Source organism: Scomber scombrus, chromosome 14 (assembly GCF_963691925.1).
Source record: "Scomber scombrus chromosome 14, fScoSco1.1, whole genome shotgun sequence".
Lineage (NCBI taxonomy): Eukaryota > Metazoa > Chordata > Actinopteri > Scombriformes > Scombridae > Scomber > Scomber scombrus.
The window spans coordinates 29,880,955-29,907,941 of NC_084983.1; the positions used below are offsets into that span (position 1 = coordinate 29,880,955).

General features: G+C 41.0%; 1 protein-coding gene across 1 annotated transcript in view; it reads right to left on the reverse strand.

Moving 5' to 3' along the window:
- The window catches only part of LOC133993698 (A disintegrin and metalloproteinase with thrombospondin motifs 2-like), a 37,061-nt gene that overhangs the window by 4,264 nt on the left and 5,810 nt on the right, over positions 1-26,987 (reverse strand). Inside the window, 12 exon segments of the mRNA XM_062432713.1 lie at positions 356-438; positions 548-637; positions 714-859; positions 2,171-2,284; positions 3,422-3,554; positions 4,070-4,213; positions 5,221-5,326; positions 6,699-6,852; positions 8,311-8,394; positions 9,986-10,069; positions 10,202-10,302; positions 25,134-25,305. Of these exon segments, the coding sequence (XP_062288697.1) occupies positions 356-438; positions 548-637; positions 714-859; positions 2,171-2,284; positions 3,422-3,554; positions 4,070-4,213; positions 5,221-5,326; positions 6,699-6,852; positions 8,311-8,394; positions 9,986-10,069; positions 10,202-10,302; positions 25,134-25,305 (1,411 nt within the window).

Here is a 26,987-nt window from a genome sequence, read left to right on the forward strand (position 1 = left end):
AGACAGAGAGAGAGAGAGACAGAGACAGAGAGAGAGAGAGAGAGAGACAGACAGAGAGAGAGAGAAACTTATTTCTTTTCAGTGTTTAAACAGTTAAATAGGAGCGGCTGCAAATTTCCTTCCAAAAACAGATTCCTGACTGATGACTATAACGTGTGTTTCTGTGTGTGTGTGTGTGTGTGTGTGTTTCTTTCTGTGTGTGTGTGTGTGTGTGTGTGTGTGTGTGTGTGTGTTTCTTTCTGTGTGTGTGTGTGTGTGTGTGTGTGTGTGTGTGTTTCTTTCTGTGTGTGTGTGTGTGTGTGTGTGTGTGTGTGTGTGTGTTTCTTTCTGTGTGTGTGTGTGTGTGTATATTTACGGTCAGGGTGTTGATATGGCAGCCAGTGATGTTTCTTTCCTTCATGCTCAAAATATGGATTCCAGAGTTTACACTGCTCCTCCCTGAAAGGTCAAATACCGATCAGCTGATCAATAAACAGGAAACAGACGGATCAGCTGATCAATAAACAGGAAACAGATCGATCAGCTGATCAATAAACAGGAAACAGACCTGAAGTCCGTCAGGGGGGGGCAGTCCTCCTGGTTGCACAGCTGGAACTCGTAGCTGTTCCCGAAGCAGGTGCGCCCCCCGTTGGCTGGACTGAGAACAACAACAGATTAGTGTCTCTGATTGGTGCGTCTGCTATGACATCACAGATGATTGACAGATAACTCACACTGGGTTGTCGCAGTGACGCGCCCGAAACCTGACCCCTCCCCCGCAGGTCCGCGAGCAGGCGCCGAACGGACTCCACGCCCCCCAGCTGCCGTCCTGCCTCAGGAGGTCAGGGGTCAACTTCATACAGAAGCCCTTAAAGCAGTGCTGAGGGACACACAGGTCACATGACATCAGTCACATGACACCGGTCACATGATATGCTATTGGAACATTTATTTCCTAGGCTGTGCACACAAACACTTGCAAGGAAATGACTCCTATTTTTTATTTATTTTTTTAAACTTACAGCTAAACCAAAGTAAACCACCAGACTACTTCTGTGGAAGAGGCAGAGCTGCTTAAAGCAGATCATACATGTTATATCATTTAATAACTGTAACTGTAATCTATTACAGTGACCCAGCCAGCAACCCCATGTGGGCCCACAGGGGTTAAATGTGGGCTATGGGCATAAACAGGGCAAGCTGTATGTAAGTTTACCCTGTTTCAGTAACATGGGCCCACATGTGAAGCCCATATGGGCTAAATGGGCCCATTTAAGGTCCATTCTGATCCCACTTAGACCCCATATGGTCTCATCCAGTTGGGTTCCACCTGAAACCCAGTCAGAACCCACTTGAAGCCCATGTGGGCAAACACAGGTGGGGTCACCATGGAAACTGTTGACAAACCCACTTGGGACACATATTACAGCCCAGATTTAACCTTATGGGCCCACATGGGCCTGCTGGCTGGGAACTGTTAACTGTTATAAATCTGTCATTAAGTTAGATTAGTGTGAGTGTTGTTGTGTTAGAGACTAAATGTTGAACTTTAATGAAGCTGTGATGCTTCCTGTGTTTAGTTACACATTCCTCTGAGCTGACGTCCACCTGCACATGTTTGATCTGGTTTCAATTACATGGATTAATCCCACATGACATCAGTCACATGACACCGGTCACATGACATCAGTCACATGACACCGGTCACATGACATCGGTCACATGACACCGGTCACATGACATCGGTCACATGACACCGGCCACATGACATCGGTCACATGACACCGGTCACATGACATCGGTCACATGACACCGGTCACATGACATCGGTCACATGACACCGGTCACATGACATCGGTCACATGACACCGGTCACATGACACCGGTCACATGACACCGGTCACATGACACCGGTCACATGACACCGGTCACATGACATCGGTCACATGACATCGGTCACATGACACCGGTCACATGACATCGGTCACATGACACCGGTCACATGACATCGGTCACATGACACCGGTCACATGACACCGGTCACATGACATCGGTCACATGACACCGGTCACATGACATCGGTCACATGACACCAGCCACATGACATCAGTCACATGACACCGGTCACATGACACCGGTCACATGACACCAGCCACATGACACCGGTCACATGACATCAGCATGTCCTCACCTTCCCCGGTCCACACTTGGTCCCGTCCAGTGGAGGACCTTTCTTCGTCTTACAGAAGAACGGGTTGTTGTAGTCGCTGCACCACAGCTGCTTACAGGGGTCCAGGGTGGTGTACTGCACAAACACACACACACACACACACACACACACACACACACACACACACACACACACACACACACGCACACACACACAGAATCAGAGCCGTGTGTAATGTGTTTAAAACCTTCCTAAACTCAGATTGTGCCTCTGAATCAGGGCCAGCTGGTCTCAGCTTGGTGTAGAAATGTTGGAAAGTGAACAGACGTCGTCTTAAAGACTTTATTTGTTTAAACGGATCCTGATGAACGTTCATGAAGTGACATCATCAAATGTTTCTGGTGTAACGTCCAAGAACCCAAAACACATCGGACACGTCAGACCCAAAGTATCCGATTCATGGTTTCCAGCTGTGATCTCTGAGCGTGTTTTTATGCTCAAAGTGATATTTATGTTAGATTACGATTCTTTATTGTAGCTATCGGGATATTTTTTTGTAATTTCACGTCTTCGTATCAAAACAAATCAACAAGTCTCCAAAAGTCCGTTTTTTTCTTTTCTTTTTTGCTTCAGTTTTTCAGTTTAACTGGAAACAGGCTGAAATATTTTCACTGGCAGAATTTTCATTTGTTTTAAAGTTTCTTAGTAACAAATAAATGTTTGTAACAGAAACTGATGATTATTAACTGGAAGTGAAAATATACCAGACACATTTTGACCTCAGTGTTTCCGTCACTACGTCTCACTGAGCTTCATACCTGCTGCCTGATGTTTGAGTCAGGCTCAGGTTAGATGTTGCTGCTCTACTTTTACTCTTTCATTGGACAGTAACTAGACAGGAAATGTACAGAGACACATTCAAACTGTGGTTCACCAGTAAGACACCACTGTGCTCCAGTTCTACTGTTAAGGTTTTATCTGTATTTTCTCTTTTATTGTCATTTTATTTCTGATTTGATTGTTTTATACTAATGAGAAGCTGAGACAGATCCGTCTGTACTGAAGGGTTTTATGTCCTGCTTTTCTAGACCAGAGCATTTTAAACACAGAGAAGTTAAAGGTTAGAAAATTAAGACAGGCAGACAGACAGACAGACAGACAGACAGACAGGTAGACAGGTAGACAGACAGACAGACAGACAGACAGTCAGACAGACAGGCAGGCAGACAGACAGACAGACAGACAGACAGACAGGTAGACAGGTAGACATACTGCAGTACAGGTGCTGTATCCCGGTCCAAAGTCAAAGCGACACTGTTGGTCCATGGAGTACTGAAACCCCGGCAGCTGGGGCTGAGCTGGCCATTCATGGTTGAACGGGTCGTCACGGAGACAGTCGTATGTACTGAAGAGACAGACATGCTGGATGTTATTATATATTATGAATTATTACATAATGTTCATATTCAGACTTATCTACAGTATCCCTTCATAATTAGTCAGTTACAGGTTGATGTGTGATGAATCCTTAAAGAAGCTTTCAGAGATACTTTATTATCAGTTTTTATGCTTTTTGGATAATTAAACATTTACAATCACACCGATGTTACATAGAACAGGGAACATGACGACTTCAATTCATTATTTTAAATGTGAAGAATGCAACAGTAATTAATGGATGTTTTAATTACATTTGGGTGAAACACCTCAAAATGTTCATCAGCTGCATACACATGTTCATAAGAAGTTGAAATATTTCCATTTTTTGTAAGTGTTAATATCAGATGAGCCTCACTGTCAGACAGCAGTCAGGTGGTTATTGTCTTTTATGTAACTCCCAAAAAAAACAAAAGGTACTGTAATATTTTTGTCAGGTAAATATCAGTGTAAATAATTATCTACTATATAAGCAGTACTGACTTCAGGTATTTGTGCAGCTCCCTCCAGCTGCAGCGGGACCAGTGGTACCGATGGAAGGTGGCCTGAACCTGCGGCGACATGATGCTTCCCAGCTGCACGTCGTCATCGCAGTCGTTGGCCTCGCCGTCGTGCTCCATGCCCAACCTGAGACACACGACACACCATCATCCACTCTGAGCTGGCTCTATAACTTTGACCAGTGCTTTAAACCTGCATTCTCTCTAATGGCCAGCAGGGGGCGACTCCACCTGCTCCAAAAAGAAGTGAGTTTGTATGGAAGTCTGCTTCTCTCTTTATGACCTCAGTGAACTCATCAGTTTATGGTCTCATTCATTAGTTTCAAGCCTTCAATAAAACACAATGTTCATTTTGTACATTATGATCCGTTTAAAGTAAAAACAGACAATATGGCATCTTCAGGGTGTGGCTACTTTCTGATTGACAAGCTGCTACCATGGTGACAACGTAACGTAACCGTGGTGGCAACGCTGATAACGTATCGTAACCGTGGTGACAACGCTGATAACGTTACGTAACCGTGGTGACAACGCTGATAACGTTACATAACCGTGGTTGAACTGAAAGATCCTCTGAGGAGTCAGATGGTAATTTTTTCCGATAAGTACATTTTGTTCTAATAGTTTTAAGCCTGTTTTCGCTAGTGAAAATTAACATTAGTATCATCACTGTCAAACTTCAGCATAGACTGTAAATGCACCATGCTAACCTTCAACCAGCAGTCCACAAACCGTGTAACAGTTAACTGGGTCTGTAATCACTACACACTGCTCTGTTCTTAAGTTTATCACATTTTGTGTTCACTTTCTTACTTTACTTTATGCACAGTGCAGTTTGGAGTAAAGCTTTCCTCACGTCACTTTTTGTTAAAATCCAACAATGTGATGCTTCAAAACACATAAATCAGCCGGTGATAAGATAGTTAATACATGTGTTGTTCATTTATTTATTTATTTGGTCTGAAAAGGCTGAAAAACAGAATAATTCCAGGCTGTCATCATGTTGTTGTTAATAATCTCAGAGCGGGTTTGACTTTAGTGTGCAGTGTGTGTGTGTTTGTGTGTGTGTGTGTGTGTGTGTGCGTAAATGTGTGAGTGTGTGTGTGTGTGTGTGTGTGTGCGTGTGTGTCTCACACGTGTCCTGTTTCGTGAGCAGCTACGAAAGCCGAAGAAAAACCGTCCTCGAAGACAAGGACACAACTCCGATACAGGCGACACATTCCTGTCACTGGAGCGTAACCTGCAGAGAGGTCAGAGGTCAGAGGTCAGGGGTCTTTGTGTCAGAAGTAAAAGAAGAAACAGACATAATAAAAGAGGTAAAAGAGGTGAGTAATTTAGTTCATTTAATGGATTAATTTACATTGCAGTTGGTTCATTAGTGAGTTAAGCGTTATATAAATGATGCCACCAGGTGGTGCTGTAGAGTCAGAAACAAGTTCTGAAACCGTCAAGAGAAGAAGAAAAGTGTTCAGTGTTGTACGCAGTGTGAGAGTAGCAGCTAGTTTATGTCATAGACATATATACGTATATATGTGTATGGTTTATTTAACAGCTGAGTAAACAGACTGCTGTTCTGCTACAGACCACGTCAGGTCCAGTAGTTGGTACTTTCCCTTTACGGTTTGTGTCACTAGTAGTATTAGTATTGGTACTAGTAGTAGCAGTACTAGTAGTAGTACTAGCAGTAGTAGTAGCAGTAGTACTAGCAGTAGTAGTAGCAGTAGTACTAGCAGTACTAGTAGTAGTACTAGCAGTAGTAGTAGCAGTAGTACTAGCAGTACTAGTAGTAGTACTAGCAGTAGCAGTAATACTAGTAGTACTAGCAGTATTAGCAGTAGTACTAGCAGTAGTATTAGCAGTAGTACTAGCAGTAGTATTAGCAGTAGTACTAGCAGTAGTATTAGCAGTAGTACTAGCAGTAGTACTAGCAGTAGTATTAGCAGTAGTACTAGCAGTATTAGCAGTAGTACTAGCAGTATTAGCAGTAGTACTAGCAGTAGTATTAGCAGTAGTATGAGCAGTAGTACTAGCAGTATTAGCAGTAGTACTAGCAGTAGTATTAGCAGTAGTATGAGCAGTAGTACTAGCAGTATTAGCAGTAGTACTAGCAGTATTAGTAGTAGTACTAGCAGTAGTATTAGCAGTAGTATGAGCAGTAGTACTAGCAGTACTAGCAGTAGTATTAGCAGTAGTACTAGCAGTAGTATTAGCAGTATTAGCAGTAGTACTAGCAGTACTAGCAGTAGTATTAGCAGTACTAGCAGTAGTATTAGCAGTAGTACTAGCAGTATTAGCAGTAGTACTAGTAGTATTAGCAGTAGTACTAGCAGTAGTATTAGCAGTAGTACTAGCAGTATTAGCAGTAGTACTAGCAGTAGTATTAGCAGTAGTACTAGCAGTATTAGCAGTAGTACTAGCAGTACTAGCAGTAGTATTAGCAGTAGTACTAGCAGTATTAGCAGTAGTACTAGCAGTAGTATTAGCAGTAGTACTAGCAGTATTAGCAGTAGTACTAGCAGTAGTATTAGCAGTAGTACTAGCAGTATCAGCAGTAGTACTAGCAGTACTAGCAGTAGTATTAGCAGTAGTACTAGCAGTATTAGCAGTAGTACCCTGCATGCCGGACGGCCCGAACTCCTGCCTGGTCAGGTAGATGGTGTGATCGTGCTGCTCAGCGTGAGTCTGTTCTCTCTGCTGCAGATACGACCAGCCGCACACGTTCTCCAGACTCTTCTGAGGGTTTCCCACAGAGATCAGCTCCTGGGACTGATGCAGGGTCAACATTAGACTGCTGGGTTTGGACCTCATCACAGTTAACAGGGTCATGTTTGATGTTAGCGTCCTCCCTGACCTCATTCATCTACACTATATTGCCAAAAGTATTGGCTCACCTGCCTTGACTCGCATATGAATTTAAGTGACATCCCATTCTTAATCCAGAGGGTTTAATATGACGTCGGTCCCTTTGCAGCTGTAGCAGCTTCAACTCTTCTGGGAAGGCTTTCCACAAGGTTTAAGAGTGTTTATGGGAATGTTTGACCGTTCTTCCAGAAGCACATTTGTGAGGTCCGACACTGATGTTGGACAAGAAGGCCTGGCTCTCAGTCTCCGCTCTAATTCATCCCAAAGCTGTTCTATCGGGTTGAGGTCAGGACTCTGTGCAGGCCAGTCAAGTTCATCCACACCAAACTCTCTCATCCATGTTTTTATGGACCTTGCTCGTGTTGGAACAGGAAGAGGCCATCCCCAAACTGTTCCCACTAAGTTGGGAGCATGGAATTGTCCAAAATCTCTTGGTATGCTGAAGCAGTCAGAGTTCCTTTCACTGGAACTAAGGGGCCAAGCCCAGCTCCTGAAGAACAGGACCACACCATAATCCCCCCTCCTCCAAACTTTACACTTGGCACAATGCAGTCAGACAAGTACTGTTGTCCTGGCAACCGCCAAACCCAGACTGGTCCATCAGATCGCCAGATGGTGAAGCGTGATTCGTCCCTCCAGAGAAGCGTCTCCACTGCTCTAGAGTCCAGTGGCAGCGAGCTTTACACCGTTGCATCCGACACTTTGCACTTGGTGATGTTTGGCTTGGATGCTGCTGCTCGACCATGAAACCCATGAAGCTCTCTAAGCACTGTTCTTCAGCTAATCTGAAGGCCACATGAAGTTTGGAGGTCTGTAGCGATTGACTCTGCAGAAAGTTGGAGACCTCTGTGCACTATACGCCTCAGCATCCGCTGACCCGCTCCGTCATTTTACATGATCTACCACTTCCTGGATGAGTTGCTGTCGTTCCCACTCGCTTCAACTTTGTTATAAAACCACTGACAGTTGACTGGAATATTTAGGAGCAAGGACTCGACTGGACTTGTTGCACAGGTGGCTTCCTATCACAGCACCACGCTGGAATTCACTGAGCTCCTGAGAGCGAAACAGTCTGCATGCCTTGCTGCTTGATTTATACACCTGTGGCCATGGAAGTGATTGGAACACCTGATTTCTATTATTTGGATGGGTGAGTGAATACTTTTGGCAATATAGTGTATCTGGACTTTAAAGAGTTCATTGTGAGATATACTGAGTTCAGTCCACTGCTTACCTGCTTTATTAAAACACCTTCAGCTTATTCATTCATTTGTGTGACATTATTTTGTATAAATTAAAGATGATAAGATGTAAATGAGCTCTGAGTGGAAGCGAGGATGCTGCTGTCGGAGGGTTTGGTACCTTTGTTGGAGACAACATGATGATCCTGACCAGGACCACGTTGATGTTCGCTCCCAGTGAATGATCCTGATAGATCTCATTAACCTGGAACACACACACACACACACACACACACACACACACACACACACACACACACACACTGTCTATTATGTCTGGAATCAATCATTCACATAATCTATGGAGATAATGAAGCTTCGTCTCAGATTAGACTATTAAAGTACTTCAGCTCTTTGTGCTGTTTCCATATATTATATTATTCATTATTATATTACATTACATACTGTTATATACTATATATTATTATTTTTATATACTATATATAAGAGGGGGAATAATGTGAGTGTGAAACTGGATGTAGTAAAATAAACAGAATATAAAAATATAATAAATAAATGTAGAAATATAGAAATTAATAATATATTTACAGTAAATAGTTTCCTGACCATGAATCAAAACCAGCTCAACCTGAACCATCAGCAGCGGTTCCTCCTGTCGTTACTGCAGGTTAGTCGTCATATTAATAATTAATGTTAGTCTGTTGGTTGTTGGTTCTCTCAGAGCAAACAGACGTCACCTTGTTCAGAAGAAGGAAATGGACTTATTCTCTCTGACCAGTCAAAGGGTTCTGGTTAGGGTTTACAGACCTGCTCATCAGGACCAACACTGATTCACTGTTGGTTCTGCCGTCAGGAGTCATTATGGTTCAGTATCATGGACATGTGGACCGGAGGAGCCGGGAATCGAACCACAGATCTTCCGATTGGTGGACGACCCGCTCTGCCTCCTGTGGTCCCTCCTGGTTCCTTAGAGCTACAGGTAGTCGACCTTTGACCTCACGGACCAAAGAAGAGTCCAGAGTGGTTCCTAAACCTGTTAGAACCTGTGAGTCAACACCAAAGGACCCGAACTGATCCTGAACACACGACTGAAGCTGCTGTTTGTTCACCAGACCAGAACCACAAGACCAGAGAGTCTGTGACTGCTGTGGAGGGTTTGGGTTTGGGTTGGGGGGGGGGGGGGGGTTAGTCTGTCCCTCAGGTCCTCACAGAGATCAGAGAATGAGGAAGACCCACATGCTGAGGTTAAAGCTCTGGATGTTGACATCACATGGACCGCTTCATGTTCCAGTTAGAGAGGATCACTGTTTCCATGACGACGGTCCACATGTGCTTCATCTCTGAGTGACTGACCAGATAACTTCTACCCATTACTGAGGTATCATCATCATCATCATCATCATCATCTTCATCACCATCATCATCACCATCATCATCATCATCATCACCACCATCATCATCATCATCTTCATCACCATCATCACCACCATCATCATCACCACCATCATCATCATCATCTTCATCACCATCATCATCACCATCATCTTCATCGCCATCATCATCATCACCATCATCATCACCACCATCATCATCACCATCATCTTCATCGCCATCATCATCATCACCATCATCATCATCACCACCATCATCATCATCGCCATCATCATCATCACCATCATCACCATCATCTTCATCACCACCATCATCATCACCATCACCATCATCATCTTCATCATCATCATCATCTTCATCATCACCATCATCATCTTCATCATCATCATCACCATCATCATCATCATCTTCATCATCTACCGGTGAATAAAGGTTTAACTCACTATGTTCATCAGTGTCAGCAGATATTTCTGAATGTGATCTCGTCCGTGGAAAAGCAGAACAGAATAATCCACCGCTAACAAAACCTGCAGGAGGAGAAACAGTTATATTACTATATATATATAATACATATAATATATATTAAACCTTATTACCTCTATATTAAACATTATTACCTCTATATTAAACATTATTACCTCTATATTAAACATTATTACCTCTATATTAAACAGTTCGGCCTCTTCGATGTAGCGTCGCTGTCGAGCTGAGTTGGATTTCGTCGCGTTCTGCTTCAGGTTCAAAGATCCTAAAAGAGGACCTGAAACACAGATCACATCAGTAACTATGAGGAGTTTTACAGGCTGATAGTTTCTATACTGATAGAAATAATATGTAGAAATGTGTTTTATATAAAGCCTATAAATCACAACGGCTCGTCTCCAGATGTGAAAGCTTTTGTTTTTACTGCAGGCCTAAAGGTGTTTGGTGTCCCTCATGGGGGGGGGGGGGGGGGGGGGGGGGGGGGGGAAGCGTCTGTCTGCAGATGTGTTGTGTTCATGTTTGTAAAGCAGTCGGCACACAAAACAGTAGTCAAAATATATTCCTTCATTTCTTCTAAAGATAAAGTATATTCATCGTCACAGTAACACAAACATCTATAATATTTGGTTCCAACATAAAAACTCATTCAGATTTTAAAACCGGTTTTCAGGTTGTTGTTTTCTGCTCTGAACAGTGATGGAGGGTCAGAGGTCAGAGGTCAGAGGTTTATGAGGCTGAGACTCTGAACCAGACTCTGAACCTGACTTCTTAGTTCAGGTTTGTTTCACTGCTCAGAGAAACTATGATCAAACTTTTACAAACTTGTGAACATTAAGACTTTGTTTAAATAAAACCGTTTGATACGTTTAATAATCAGTAAGTAACTTTATTATTTAAAGCAGTAATAAGTGATTTCCTCCCTGACTCACTGCTGAGAGGACAGAGAGACACAGATGTGAAAAGGAAGCAGAGCGAATGTCACGGTCAAAGTTGTTTCATGTTTAATGTTCTGTGTTCTGATTGGCTGGTCCTGCTGGCTCCCCCTACAGGCCACAGCAGTAATTACAACCCTGCTGTGTTGTGATTGGCTGGTCCTGCTGGCTCCCCCTACAGGCCACAGCGTTAATTACAACCCTGCTGTGTTGTGATTGGCTGGTCCTGCTGGCTCCCCCTACAGGCCGCAGCAGTAATTACAACCCTGCTGTGTTGTGATTGGTTGGTCCTGCTGGCTCCCCCTACAGGCCGCAGCGTTCATTACAACCCTGCCGCTCAGAGTAGTATGTGAGACAGAGTGAAGGTTAGTATGAGTAGTATGTGAGACAGAGTGAGGTTAGTATGAGTAGTATGTGAGACAGAGTGAAGGTTAGTATGTGAGACAGAGTGAAGGTTAGTATGAGTAGTATGTGAGACAGAGTGAAGGTTAGTATGTGAGACAGAGTGAAGGTTAGTATGAGTAGTATGTGAGACAGAGTGAGGGTTAGTATGAGTAGTATGTGAGACAGAGTGAAGGTTAGTATGAGTAGTATGTGAGACAGAGTGAGGGTTAGTATGAGTAGTATGTGAGACAGAGTGAGGGTTAGTATGAGTAGTATGTGAGACAGAGTGAAGGTTAGTATGAGTAGTATGTGAGACAGAGTGAAGGTTAGTATGAGTAGTATGTGAGACAGAGTGAAGGTTAGTATGTGAGACAGAGTGAGGGTTAGTATGAGTAGTATGTGAGACAGAGTGAAGGTTAGTATGAGTAGTATGTGAGACAGAGTGAAGGTTAGTATGTGAGACAGAGTGAGGGTTAGTATGAGTAGTATGTGAGACAGAGTGAGGTTAGTATGAGTAGTATGTGAGACAGAGTGAAGGTTAGTATGTGAGACAGAGTGAAGGTTAGTATGAGTAGTATGTGAGACCGAGTGAAGGTTAGTATGAGTAGTATGTGAGACAGAGTGAGGGTTAGTATGAGTAGTATGTGAGACAGAGTGAGGGTTAGTATGAGTAGTATGTGAGACAGAGTGAGGGTTAGTATGAGTAGTATGTGAGACAGAGTGAGGGTTAGTATGAGTAGTATGTGAGACAGAGTGAGGTTAGTATGAGTAGTATGTGAGACAGAGTGAAGGTTAGTATGAGTAGTATGTGAGACAGAGTGAAGGTTAGTATGAGTAGTATGTGAGACAGAGTGAAGGTTAGTATGTGAGACAGAGTGAGGGTTAGTATGAGTAGTATGTGAGACAGAGTGAAGGTTAGTATGAGTAGTATGTGAGACAGAGTGAAGGTTAGTATGAGTAGTATGTGAGACAGAGTGAGGTTAGTATGAGTAGTATGTGAGACAGAGTGAAGGTTAGTATGAGTAGTATGTGAGACAGAGTGAGGTTAGTATGAGTAGTATGTGAGACAGAGTGAGGTTAGTATGAGTAGTATGTGAGACAGAGTGAGGTTAGTATGAGTAGTATGTGAGACAGAGTGAAGGTTAGTATGAGTAGTATGTGAGACAGAGTGAGGTTAGTATGAGTAGTATGTGAGACAGAGTGAGGTTAGTATGAGTAGTATGTGAGACAGAGTGAAGGTTAGTATGAGTAGTATGTGAGACAGAGTGAGGTTAGTATGAGTAGTATGTGAGACAGAGTGAAGGTTAGTATGAGTAGTATGTGAGACAGAGTGAAGGTTAGTATGAGTAGTATGTGAGACAGAGTGAGGGTTAGTATGAGTAGTATGTGAGACAGAGTGAGGTTAGTATGAGTAGTATGTGAGACAGAGTGAGGTTAGTATGTGAGACAGAGTGAGGTTAGTATGAGTAGTATGTGAGACAGAGTGAAGGTTAGTATGAGTAGTATGTGAGACAGAGTGAGGGTTAGTATGAGTAGTATGTGAGACAGAGTGAGGTTAGTATGAGTAGTATGTGAGACAGAGTGAAGGTTAGTATGAGTAGTATGTGAGACAGAGTGAGGTTAGTATGAGTAGTATGTGAGACAGAGTGAGGTTAGTATGAGTAGTATGTGAGACAGAGTGAAGGTTAGTATGAGTAGTATGTGAGACAGAGTGAAGGTTAGTATGAGTAGTATGTGAGACAGAGTGAGGGTTAGTATGAGTAGTATGTGAGACAGAGTGAGGGTTAGTATGAGTAGTATGTGAGACAGAGTGAAGGTTAGTATGAGTAGTATGTGAGACAGAGTGAAGGTTAGTATGAGTAGTATGTGAGACAGAGTGAGGTTAGTATGAGTAGTATGTGAGACAGAGTGAAGGTTAGTATGAGTAGTATGTGAGACAGAGTGAAGGTTAGTTTGAGTAGTATGTGAGACAGAGTGAGGTTAGTATGAGTAGTATGTGAGACAGAGTGAAGGTTAGTATGTGAGACAGAGTGAGGTTAGTATGAGTAGTATGTGAGACAGAGTGAAGGTTAGTATGAGTAGTATGTGAGACAGAGTGAAGGTTAGTATGAGTAGTATGTGAGACAGAGTGAAGGTTAGTATGTGAGACAGAGTGAAGGTTAGTATGTGAGACAGAGTGAAGGTTAGTATGAGTAGTATGTGAGACAGAGTGAAGGTTAGTATGTGAGACAGAGTGAGGTTAGTATGAGTAGTATGTGAGACAGAGTGAAGGTTAGTATGAGTAGTATGTGAGACAGAGTGAAGGTTAGTATGAGTAGTATGTGAGACAGAGTGAAGGTTAGTATGTGAGACAGAGTGAGGTTAGTATGAGTAGTATGTGAGACAGAGTGAGGTTAGTATGTGAGACAGAGTGAGGTTAGTATGAGTAGTATGTGAGACAGAGTGAAGGTTAGTATGAGTAGTATGTGAGACAGAGTGAGGGTTAGTATGAGTAGTATGTGAGACAGAGTGAAGGTTAGTATGAGTAGTATGTGAGACAGAGTGAGGGTTAGTATGAGTAGTATGTGAGACAGAGTGAAGGTTAGTATGAGTAGTATGTGAGACAGAGTGAAGGTTAGTATGAGTAGTATGTGAGACAGAGTGAAGGTTAGTATGAGTAGTATGTGAGACAGAGTGAAGGTTAGTATGAGTAGTATGTGAGACAGAGTGAAGGTTAGTATGAGTAGTATGTGAGACAGAGTGAAGGTTAGTATGAGTAGTATGTGAGACAGAGTGAAGGTTAGTATGAGTAGTATGTGAGACAGAGTGAGGGTTAGTATGAGTAGTATGTGAGACAGAGTGAAGGTTAGTATGAGTAGTATGTGAGACAGAGTGAGGGTTAGTATGAGTAGTATGTGAGACAGAGTGAAGGTTAGTATGAGTAGTATGTGAGACAGAGTGAAGGTTAGTATGAGTAGTATGTGAGACAGAGTGAGGGTTAGTATGTGAGACAGAGTGAAGGTTAGTATGAGTAGTATGTGAGACAGAGTGAAGGTTAGTATGAGTAGTATGTGAGACAGAGTGAGGGTTAGTATGAGTAGTATGTGAGACAGAGTGAGGGTTAGTATGTGAGACAGAGTGAGGTTAGTATGAGTAGTATGTGAGACAGAGTGAAGGTTAGTATGTGAGACAGAGTGAAAGTTAGTATGAGTAGTATGTGAGACAGAGTGAAGGTTAGTATGAGTAGTATGTGAGACAGAGTGAGGGTTAGTATGAGTAGTATGTGAGACAGAGTGAGGGTTAGTATGTGAGACAGAGTGAGGTTAGTATGAGTAGTATGTGAGACAGAGTGAAGGTTAGTATGTGAGACAGAGTGAAAGTTAGTATGAGTAGTATGTGAGACAGAGTGAGGTTAGTATGAGTAGTATGTGAGACAGAGTGAAGGTTAGTATGTGAGACAGAGTGAAGGTTAGTATGAGTAGTATGTGAGACAGAGTGAAGGTTAGTATGAGTAGTATGTGAGACAGAGTGAAGGTTAGTATGAGTAGTATGTGAGACAGAGTGAGGTTAGTATGAGTAGTATGTGAGACAGAGTGAAGGTTAGTATGAGTAGTATGTGAGACAGAGTGAGGTTAGTATGAGTAGTATGTGAGACAGAGTGAAGGTTAGTATGAGTAGTATGTGAGACAGAGTGAAAGTTAGTATGAGTAGTATGTGAGACAGAGTGAAGGTTAGTATGAGTAGTATGTGAGACAGAGTGAAGGTTAGTATGAGTAGTATGTGAGACAGAGTGAAGGTTAGTATGAGTAGTATGTGAGACAGAGTGAGGTTAGTATGAGTAGTATGTGAGACAGAGTGAAAGTTAGTATGAGTAGTATGTGAGACAGAGTGAGGTTAGTATGAGTAGTATGTGAGACAGAGTGAAGGTTAGTATGAGTAGTATGTGAGACAGAGTGAAAGTTAGTATGAGTAGTATGTGAGACAGAGTGAAGGTTAGTATGAGTAGTATGTGAGACAGAGTGAAGGTTAGTATGAGTAGTATGTGAGACAGAGTGAAGGTTAGTATGAGTAGTATGTGAGACAGAGTGAAGGTTAGTATGAGTAGTATGTGAGACAGAGTGAAAGTTAGTATGAGTAGTATGTGAGACAGAGTGAGGTTAGTATGAGTAGTATGTGAGACAGAGTGAAAGTTAGTATGAGTAGTATGTGAGACAGAGTGAAGGTTAGTATGAGTAGTATGTGAGACAGAGTGAAGGTTAGTATGAGTAGTATGTGAGACAGAGTGAAGGTTAGTATGAGTAGTATGTGAGACAGAGTGAAGGTTAGTATGAGTAGTATGTGAGACAGAGTGAAGGTTAGTATGAGTAGTATGTGAGACAGAGTGAGGTTAGTATGAGTAGTATGTGAGACAGACTGAGGTTAGTATGTGTAGTATGTGAGACAGAGTGAGGGTTAGTATGAGTAGTATGTGAGACAGACTGAGGTTAGTATGTGTAGTATGTGAGACAGAGTGAGGTTAGTATGAGTAGTATGTGAGAACATGTTTCCATCGGAGCAGCAGACTGAACCTCAAACATGCAGCTTGGGTCCAGATGTGCTCACCTCTGCTCACACTGTGTCCTGACGCTCGACTCTGTAAACAACAACACGTTTAACGTCCAACATCTGTTTGGATCTGTTTGGATCAGTTTGGATCAGTTTGGACCTGTTTGGATCTGCGGTTCAGGAAATGACATCAGTGATCAGACACAGACGCTGCGGCCCGAGGCCCGGCCGGGGGGAACTGAGGTCAAATCAAAGTCTCTCCTGATTGGCTGAAGCTGTGTGAAGGCAAACTGTGACCGAGAGGACGAACGAGTGCGGAGTTCAATGATCCGTCATCTCTGAGCCCCCCCCACTCCCCCCCCACTCCAAAACCCTGAAACACTGAGGCTGCCACGTCGCTGCTGTGTGTGTGTGTGTGTGTGTGTGTGTGTGTGTGTGTGTGTGTGTGTGTGTGTGTGTGTGTGTGTGTGTGTGTGTGCAGCTCTGCCAAGTTTCCTGGAACAATTTCTCTGTTTTCAGTTTGATTCTTTCCTTCTGCACATTTATTGGAGGATTTTACACTGTAAAAAAACACAGTTCACTTCAGTTCAGTGTTCATAACGTCAGTCTGATGATCTGAAGTTATGTGTTATATTCAGACCTCACACACGTCTGAATTACCACAAATTACTAGATACATATTTTTCAGTTTCTCGTGAATAATCTAGAGATGAGATATTAATCATAACTAATGATCATTACTCAATCTTTATTTATCAATCAATCTTTATTTGTATAGCGCCAAATCACAACAAAGTTATCTCAAGGCACTTTACACATAGAGCAGGTTCTAAACCGTACTCTTCAAGTTTTAATTTATAAAGAGACCCAACATTCCCACATGAGCAAGCATTTAGCGACAATGGCAAGAAAAAACTCCCTTTTAACAGGAAGAAACCTCAGGCAGAACCAGGCTCAAAGTGGGCGGCCATCTGCCTCGACCGGTTGGGGTAGAGGGGAGAGAGAGGAAGAATAGGAGAGAGAGAGAAGCACATAGAAAATAAACATTGAAGCTAGAAGGTCCGGGACTGGAATCTGTCATCCGGACGTCTACAGGCCCAGATTGCCTGTGAGATGAGAAAGCACAGACAACTCCGGGGAAGAAGTGTAGGTTACTGAATGCATTAATAGTACATGAATGTTATTGGATATAGATGGATGGATATAGAGAGAGAGAGAGGAGGAAAGAGGAGCTCAGTGCATCGTGGAGGTAGGAGTCCCCCGGCAGTCTAAGCCTATAGCAGCATAAACTAGGAGCTTGCTAACTATAAGCTCTATCAAAAAGGAAAGTTTTAAGCCTACTCTTAAAAGTAGAGAGGGTGTCTGCCCTCCGGACCGAATCTGGGAGATGGTTCCACAGGAGAGGAGCCTGATAACTGAAGGCTCTGCCTCCCATTCTACTTTTAGAGATACTAGGTACCACAAGTAGGCCTGCGTTCTGGGAGCGCAGTGTTCTGGTAGGTACATAAGGTACTATGAGCTCTTTAAGGTATGATGGAGCCTGACCAGTAAGAGCTTTAAAAGTGAGGAGAAGGATTTTAAATTCTATTCTTGATTTTATGGGAAGCCAATGCAGTGAAGCTAAAATAGGAGTAATGTGATCTCTCTTTCTAGTTTTTGTCAGAACGCGTGCAGCTGCATTCTGGACCAGTTGGAGAGTCTTTAGAGACTTGTTAGGGCAGCCTGATAATAATGAATTACAATAATCCAGCCTAGAAGTAACAAATGCATGGATTAGTTTTTCAGCATCATTTTGAGACAGAATATGTCTGATTTTTGAAATGTTACGCAGATGAAAATAGGCAGACCTTGAAATTTGTTTTATGTGGGAATTAAAGGACAGATCCTGGTCAAATATAACTCCTAGGTTCCTTACAGTAGTACTGGAGGCCAAAGTAATGCCATCCAGAGTAGTTATATCATTGGATAATGTGTTTCTAAGGTGTTTAGGGCCAAGCACAATAACTTCAGTTTTTTCTGAGTTTAACAGCAGGAAGTTACAGGTCATCCAGGCCTTTATGTCCTTGATGCATGTTTGTAGTTTAGTTAACTGGTTGATTTCATTAGGCTTTATTGATAGATATAATTGAGTATCATCTGCATAACAATGAAAATTTATTGAGTGTTTCCGAATAATATTTCCTAAAGGAAGCATATATAAGGAGAATAGTATTGGTCCAAGCACTGAACCCTGAGGAACACCGTGTTTTACTTTTGTTTGCATGGAGGATTTATCATTGACATTTACAAACTGAAATCTATCTGACAGATAGGATTTAAACCAGTTTAATGCTGTTCCTTTAATGCAAATTAAATGTTCAAGTCTCTTTAACAGGATTTGATGATCAATAGTATCGAAGGCAGCACTAAGATCTAACAGGACGAGGACAGAGAGAAGTCCATTGTCTGATGAAGTTAGGAGGTCATTTGTAACTTTTACCAGTGCAGTTTCTGTACTATGATGAGCTCTGAATCCAGACTGAAAATCCTCAAATAAGCTGTTATTATTTAGAAAGTTACACAGCTGATTAGCAACTGCTTTCTCTAGGATCTTAGAGAGAAAGGGGAGGTTCGATATGGGCCTATAGTTGGCTAGAACCTCTGAATCAAGAGTAGGCTTCTTGAGAAGTGGTTTAATGACAGCTACTTTAAAAGACTGTGGTACATATCCTGTCACTAAAGACAGATTGATCATATTTAATAAGGAAGTACTAACAGAGGGAAGGACTTCCTTAAGCAGCCTAGTTGGAATCGGGTCTAAAAGACAGGTTGATGGTTTAGAGGAAGTGATCATTGAGGTTAATTCTATAAGGTCGACTGGAGAGAAACAGTCTAAATAAATATCAGGTTTAAAAGCAGTTTCTGAGTTTCCTATGTTAGAGGATGAATCAGTGCTTATTGAGGGCAAGAGGTGATTAATTGTGTCCCTAATAGTTAAGATTTTGTCATTAAAGAAACTCATGAAGTCATCACTACTGAGAGTTAAAGGAATACATGGATCAGTAGTGTTATGACTCTTTGTCAGTTTAGCCAAAGTACTGAAAAGAAACCTTGGACTATTTTTATTCTCCTCTATTAGTGATGAGTAGTAGGCAGCTCTGGTGTTACGGAGGGCCTTCTTATATGTTTTAAGACTGTCTTGCCAGGTTAGGTGAGATTCTTCTGATTTGGTGGAACGCCATATTCTTTCTAGTTTTCGTAAAATTTGTTTTAATTGTCGAGTTTGGGAATTATACCAAGGAGCTGTTTTCCGTTGTTTAATTACCTTCTTTTTTAAAGGAGCGATGGAGTCCAGAGTTGTTCTCAGTAAGTCTGCAGCGCTATCAACAATACAGTCAATCTGGGGGGGACTGAAATCAGAATAAGTCATCTCTGTTGTATTGATACATGGCATTGAGCTCAACATTGATGGAATTTTTTCTTTAAATTTAGTGACAGCACCATCAGTCAGACATCTAGTAAGAACATGTCTGTCCAGTGGTGTATAGTCCAGTAATAAAAATTCAAATGTTATTAAGTAGTGGTCTGATAAAGAAGGATTATGAGGGAAAACTATTAAATGTTCAACCTCAATACCATATGTCAGAACAAGGTCGAGGGTGTGGTTATAACAGTGAGTTGGCTCATTCACATTTTGAGAGAAGCCAATTGAATCTAATAATGCAATAAATGCAGTGTTAAGGCTATCATTCTCAACATCCACATGAATGTTAAAGTCACCTACTATAATTATCTTATCAGTGCTAAGGACTAAATTTGATAAAAGCTCTGAGAAGTCAGATAAAAATTCGGCGTACGGGCCAGGAGGACGGTAGATTACAACAAATAAGACAGGCTGTAAAGTTTTCCAGGCTGGGTGAGAAAGGCTGAGAACAAGACTTTCAAATGATTTACTGTGTCATTATTTATTTATTTGATCTTTCTTATTAATTCAGTGAACTTCCTGCTGAGCAACTTATGATATTTTATTTCTCGCAGCCACAGAGTTCAAGTAAAGTTCAGCTTTGGATGAATTAGTAATTCAATACTGCTGACTGAGTTTATTAATAATGTGAGCCGACTACACACTGCTGTCTGGTTTCATCTTTAACAATGTGTTGTATTTATAAAGCTTGTTATATTATATATATATATTATATTATCCATTGTGTCAAATCTGCATCTGAAATGTAACTAAAGCTGTTAAATAAATGTAGTGGAGTAGAAAGTAGCATCACATGGAAATACTACAGTAAAGTACTAGTACCTCTAACTGTACTACAATAAAGTACAAGTACCTCAAACTATACTACAGTAAAGTACAAGTACCTCTAACTGTACTACAGTAAAGTACAAGTACCTCAAACTGTACTACAGTAAAGTACTAGTACCTCAAACTATACTACAGTAAAGTACAAGTACCTCAACCTGTACTACAGTAAAGTACAAGTACTTTAAACTATACTACAGTAAAGTACAAGTACCTCAACCTGTACTACAGTAAAGTACAAGTACCTCAAACTATACTACAGTAAAGTACAAGTACCTCTAACTGTACTACAGTAAAGTACAAGTACCTCAAACTGTACTACAGTAAAGTACTAGTACCTCAAACTATACTACAGTAAAGTACAAGTACCTCAACCTGTACTACAGTAAAGTACAAGTACTTTAAACTATACTACAGTAAAGTACAAGTACCTCAACCTGTACTACAGTAAAGTACAAGTACCTCAAACTATACTACAGTAAAGTACAAGTACCTCTAACTGTACTACAGTAAAGTACAAGTACGTCTAACTGTACTGCAGTAAAGTACAAGTACGTCTAACTGTACTACAGTAAAGTACAAGTACCTCTAACTATACTACAGTAAAGTACAAGTACCTCTAACTGTACTGCAGTAAAGTACAAGTACGTCTAACTGTACTACAGTAAAGTACAAGTACCTCTAACTATACTACAGTAAAGTACAAGTACCTCTAACTGTACTGCAGTAAAGTACAAGTACGTCTAACTGTACTACAGTAAAGTACAAGTACCTCTAACTATACTACAGTAAAGTACAAGTACCTCTAACTGTACTACAGTAAAGTACAAGTACCTCAAACTGTACTACAGTAAAGTACAAGTACCTCTAACTATACTACAGTAAAGTACAAGTACTTCTAACTGTACTGCAGTAAAGTACAAGTACCTCTAACTGTACTACAGTAAAGTACAAGTACCTCTAACTATACTACAGTAAAGTACAAGTACCTCTAGCTGTACTACAGTAAAGTACAAGTACCTCTAACTGTACTACAGTAAAGTACAAGTACCTCAAACTGTACTACAGTAATGTACAAGTACCTCTAACTATACTACAGTAAAGTACAAGTACCTCAAACTGTACTACAGTAAAGTACAAGTACCTCTAACTGTACTACAGTAAAGTACTAGTACCTCAAACTGTACTACAGTAAAGTACAAGTACCTCTAACTATACTACAGTAAAGTACAAGTACCTCAAACTGTACTACAGTAAAGTACAAGTACCTCTAACTGTACTGCAGTAAAGTACAAGTACCTCTAACTGTACTGCAGTAAAGTACAAGTACCTCTAACTGTACTACAGTAAAGTACAAGTACCTCAAACTGTACTGCAGTAAAGTACAAGTACCTCAAACTGTACTACAGTAAAGTACAAGTACCTCAAACTGTACTACAGTAAAGTACAAGTACCTCAAACTGTACTACAGTAAAGTACAAGTACCTCTAACTGTACTACAGTAAAGTACAAGTACATCAAACTGTACTGCAGTAAAGTACAAGTACCTCTAACTGTACTACAGTAAAGTACAAGTACCTCAAACTGTACTACAGTAAAGTACAAGTACCTCTAACTGTACTACAGTAAAGTACAAGTACATCAAACTGTACTGCAGTAAAGTACTAGTACCTCAAACTGTACTACAGTAAAGTACAAGTACCTCAAACTGTACTACAGTAAAGTACTAGTACCTCTAACTGTACTACAGTAAAGTACAAGTACCTCAAACTGTACTACAGTAAAGTACAAGTACCTCAAACTGTACTACAGTAAAGTACTAGTACCTCAAACTGTACTACAGTAAAGTACAAGTACCTCAAACTGTACTACAGTAAAGTACTAGTACCTCTAACTGTACTACAGTAAAGTACAAGTACCTCAAACTGTACTACAGTAAAGTACTAGTACCTCAAACTGTACTACAGTAAAGTACAAGTACCTCTAACTGTACTACAGTAAAGTACAAGTACCTCAAACTGTACTACAGTAATGTACAAGTACCTCTAACTATACTACAGTAAAGTACAAGTACCTCAAACTGTACTACAGTAAAGTACAAGTACCTCTAACTGTACTACAGTAAAGTACTAGTACCTCAAACTGTACTACAGTAAAGTACAAGTACCTCTAACTATACTACAGTAAAGTACAAGTACCTCAAACTGTACTACAGTAAAGTACAAGTACCTCTAACTGTACTGCAGTAAAGTACAAGTACCTCTAACTGTACTACAGTAAAGTACAAGTACCTCTAACTGTACTACAGTAAAGTACAAGTACCTCTAACTGTACTGCAGTAAAGTACAAGTACCTCTAACTATACTACAGTAAAGTACAAGTACCTCTAACTGTACTACAGTAAAGTACAAGTACCTCAAACTGTACTGCAGTAAAGTACAAGTACCTCAAACTGTACTACAGTAAAGTACAAGTACCTCTAACTGTACTACAGTAAAGTACAAGTACCTCAAACTGTACTGCAGTAAAGTACTAGTACCTCTAACTATACTACAGTAAAGTACTAGTACCTCAAACTGTACTACAGTAAAGTACTAGTACCTCAAACTGTACTACAGTAAAGTACTAGTACCTCTAACTGTACTACAGTAAAGTACTAGTACCTCAAACTGTACTACAGTAAAGTACTAGTACCTCAAACTGTACTACAGTAAAGTACTAGTACCTCTAACTATACTACAGTAAAGTACTAGTACCTCAAACTGTACTACAGTAAAGTACTAGTACCTCAAACTGTACTACAGTAAAGTACTAGTACCTCTAACTGTACTACAGTAAAGTACTAGTACCTCTAACTGTACTACAGTAAAGTACTAGTACCTCAAACTGTACTACAGTAAAGTACTAGTACCTCTAACTGTACTACAGTAAAGTACTAGTACCTCAAACTGTACTACAGTAAAGTACTAGTACCTCAAACTGTACTACAGTAAAGTACTAGTACCTCAAACTGTACTACAGTAAAGTACTAGTACCTCAAACTGTACTACAGTAAAGTACTAGTACCTCAAACTGTACTACACATGGGGGGAACCTTCTCTGAGGAGGAACATCTGGAATATACCACAGAGAACCAACTAAACTATATTTCTGCATCGACTCTGATTCCCCAACATTAAGCTTTACATCACAAGAGATCAAAGAGTATTAACAGATAGAAACATTTGCTATTAAGAGCTGCACAATCAGAGGCTGAATCAGAGGCTGAAGGAAACAACACAGGATGACAAATGAGGACAATCTACAAAATATGAACAATCGGAAACTATGACCAACATGAAAAGGGGACGAGCTATCTACAGCAAATGAAATGAATAGTTTTTATAAAAGCTTTGATGCACAACATTTCTCAGCAGAGTGTAGCAGGAGTTTGCATAACGTTCCCACCGATGGAGTAGACGGCTCCTCATTGGTGGAATCTGTTTTTAGGGTTAACACTAATAAACCCACTGGAGCAGATGGCATCTCTGCATTTGTGATGAAAGCATCTGCAGCAGAACTAACACCTGCCTGGTCTCCATCTTTCAGAGGTCTGTGGATACCAGTACTGTACCAGCAATCTGTCTAACGCCTGTCCTAAAGAATGTAACCATCACAGACCAGCTGCATTAACCTCTACTGTGATGAAATGTATGGAAATAATGATGGTGAGCAGGTTGAAAGCTGACGTATCCACACAGCGAGACCCATACCAATGTGCATAGAAACAACATGATGCAATCAATAGCTTAGTGCATATGGTCACTATACACCTAGAGAAACCAAAGACTATGCTAGACTACTGTTTGTTGAGTTTAGTTCTGCAGTTAATACCTTGCAGCCACACACACGACTCACTAAATCAGCTCAGTGTGAACACATTCATCATCAGCTGGAACCATTCATGTCTCACTAACCACACACAGCAAGAGAGGGTGAACACAACTCACAACCATTAGTACTGGAGCACCTCACCTGTGCTGTTCACTCTTTATACAGATGAACCCATTAGCCACACTTCTTTAAATGTTCTGATGACATCTTAGGACTCATGCAAACAGATTCTGGTGTGCTAAGGTATAAGTCTGCCATCAATGAGTTTGTCTCATCCTCAACACAAAAAACACTGAGGAGATGGTGTTTGATCCAAGGTCTCTGGCTCTTGCTGATCATCCACGATCAGAGCATAGCCCAGGTGGACTCATACAGATACCGGGGCATCCACATAGATAACAGTCTGGGGAGGAGGATCCATCTGGAGTTAATCTACCAAATACAGCAGAGGCTGCACTTCCTGAGAAGACTGAGAACCTTTGGTGTGACCCAGGAAGTGCAGCTCCTGTTCTACCATGCAGTGATGGAAAGCCTACTATGGGATTTCAGCAAGGTTTGAACATTTGACAGTCTAGTACAGAAACTCATCTCAGATCCAACATGTTCTCCACCCTGAATATCAGCTCCTCCCCTCAAAAACCGGTACAGAATCTAGCAAACACAACCTCAACACCACCTGGGCTGGAATAAGGAGACTCCATCGTTGTACTGAATCCTTTCTGTTTAATGTCGCTCATCACTGTAAATACGTCTTGTGTTGTTTTAATGGTAATGTATGGGCTTGTCCTACTGCTGTTGTTGTTTGTTCTGTTCACAATGCAGAAACCCACTGGGACAATAAAGTCTATCCTGAACCTGAACAACATGAAGCCCAGAGACCTGAACCAGAACCAGGAGCTGTGATGGTCTATAAACCACCTCCTGAACTTTGACCTTCAGTCTCTAACAAACCTGAACTCCTGAAACCTTCTGACGGCTTCCTGTCCTCATGATGAGAACACGGAATAAAACAGTCTGTACTGTCATCAGGTCCGCACTACTCAGATATAACGGAACATGACGGAACGTAAGATACCGTGACGTGTTCGGTGTTTGTTTGCGTCTCACCTCGGAGGAAGTCGTCAGCAGTTTGATTGACAGCTTGTTGTTTCCTGACGGCTGAAGAACGATAAACGATGTGTCGCTGTCCTTCCTCCTCCTCCTCTTCCTCTCGTCCTGCCCTCCATCGATCCCACGGCTCGATGAAGAACTCCTCCTCACCTGTCCGGATCAACCCTGCCTGAGACACACAGAGAGCTGTAATCTAGTTTAATCCACTGTAATCCACTTTAATCTGCTTTAATCTACTGTAATCTACTGTAATCTGCTTTAATGTAGTTTGATCTAATTTAATCTACTGTAATCCACTTTAATCTGCTTTAATCTACTGTAATCTACTGTAATCTACTGTAATCTGCTTTAATCCACTCTAATCTACTGTAATCCACTTTAATCTACTGTAATCTGCTTTAATCTACTGTAATCTACTGTAATCCACTTTAATCCACTTTAATCTACTGTAATCTACTGTAATCCACTTTAATCCACTTTAATCTACTGTAATCCACTTTAATCCACTTTAATCTACTGTAATCTGCTGTAATCTACTTTAAGATTTCACGTTATTACAGCCTGAGTTAAACAGAGTTAAACACTTTAATGACACACATTATAAACGTTAATCTGTTGTAAGTGTTGTTTATTTCAGGTGTTCATGTTATTTTGTCCGTGTGCACATATATAATATCTGCATATTCACACTGATATGTGTCTCTGCTCTCCGGCTGCGGTTTTAAGTGCAGTTACATCAGCAGCAGGAAAATATTTCTCTTTTCTTTTCCTCTCGTCAGTTTATGTCTTTTCCAACTCTCCTCATCCACTTTAAACGCCTCTCATCTTTCCTCCACATCTGGCTTCAATCAGCTGGCTCTGCTCACGCTGTAAGAAGTGAAGATAAACTCAGACGGAGCTGCTCTCGTCCGCCTGAGTTAAAGTGGTTTCAGTCCGTCGTGTTTTACAGCGTTTTCTTTCTGTCTCTGCAGGCCTGAAATCATTCCTGCTCTCACATTCATTTACGACTCTGTGTTCAGTGCTTCTTTGCTTTCTGACGCTTTAACGGACCTCTCTAAACATTTGATTTCTATTATCTTTGTGAAATGGAAAAGTGTCATAAAGGAACATTTTATGACTGTTATTGACGATCATCTTTAATCTTTGCTTGGCTGTGTGTGGACGGCAGATGAAACCTGCAGCAGTGAAACTGTTTTAATGATATTTTAATAAGTTTCCTGCGTGTCAGTGAGCTCAGTAATATATTCTCCTCATGCTGCACACTGTCTGACCCTTAGTGTTAAACTCGCTCTGTGGTCTCTGCTGCTCTCACTGCTGCATGTACGGAAAGCCAGAAAGCTCAAAAAGCACCAACAGCTGTCCAAACATCTGCCTGCATCAGCAGCAGAGAGGAGCTGCAGCTTCCTCACTGAGGATGATGATGATGTCATAATGTATTCATCACACTGTTGTCTTTGATTAGTTTGTGACTTCTGAAATATTGGTTATTATAAAGGCAGTGAACACGGTCAGTGATGGTTTATTGTCTCCATGAGGTTTAGTTTAAATTTAAAGGGTTAAAACATGAAAATAAACGTATGAATAACTTGCACACATTCCTTTTTGTGGACCCAGCATCAAATTTCTGCTTTTAATCCATTTAGAGAGAATATATTAGAGGATTATGGCAAAAATGTCTATGTGGTGTAACCATAAAAACTTTGTACCAAATAATTCAACTTGCTTAAAAACAGTAAATAGTCAATAAAACACCATATCAACTAGTTTGGCATGATCTTACATTATAACTTTATATTAAATAAAGGTAATGGAATACTATTGTTCTAAATATTACATTTACTCTGGTAACCA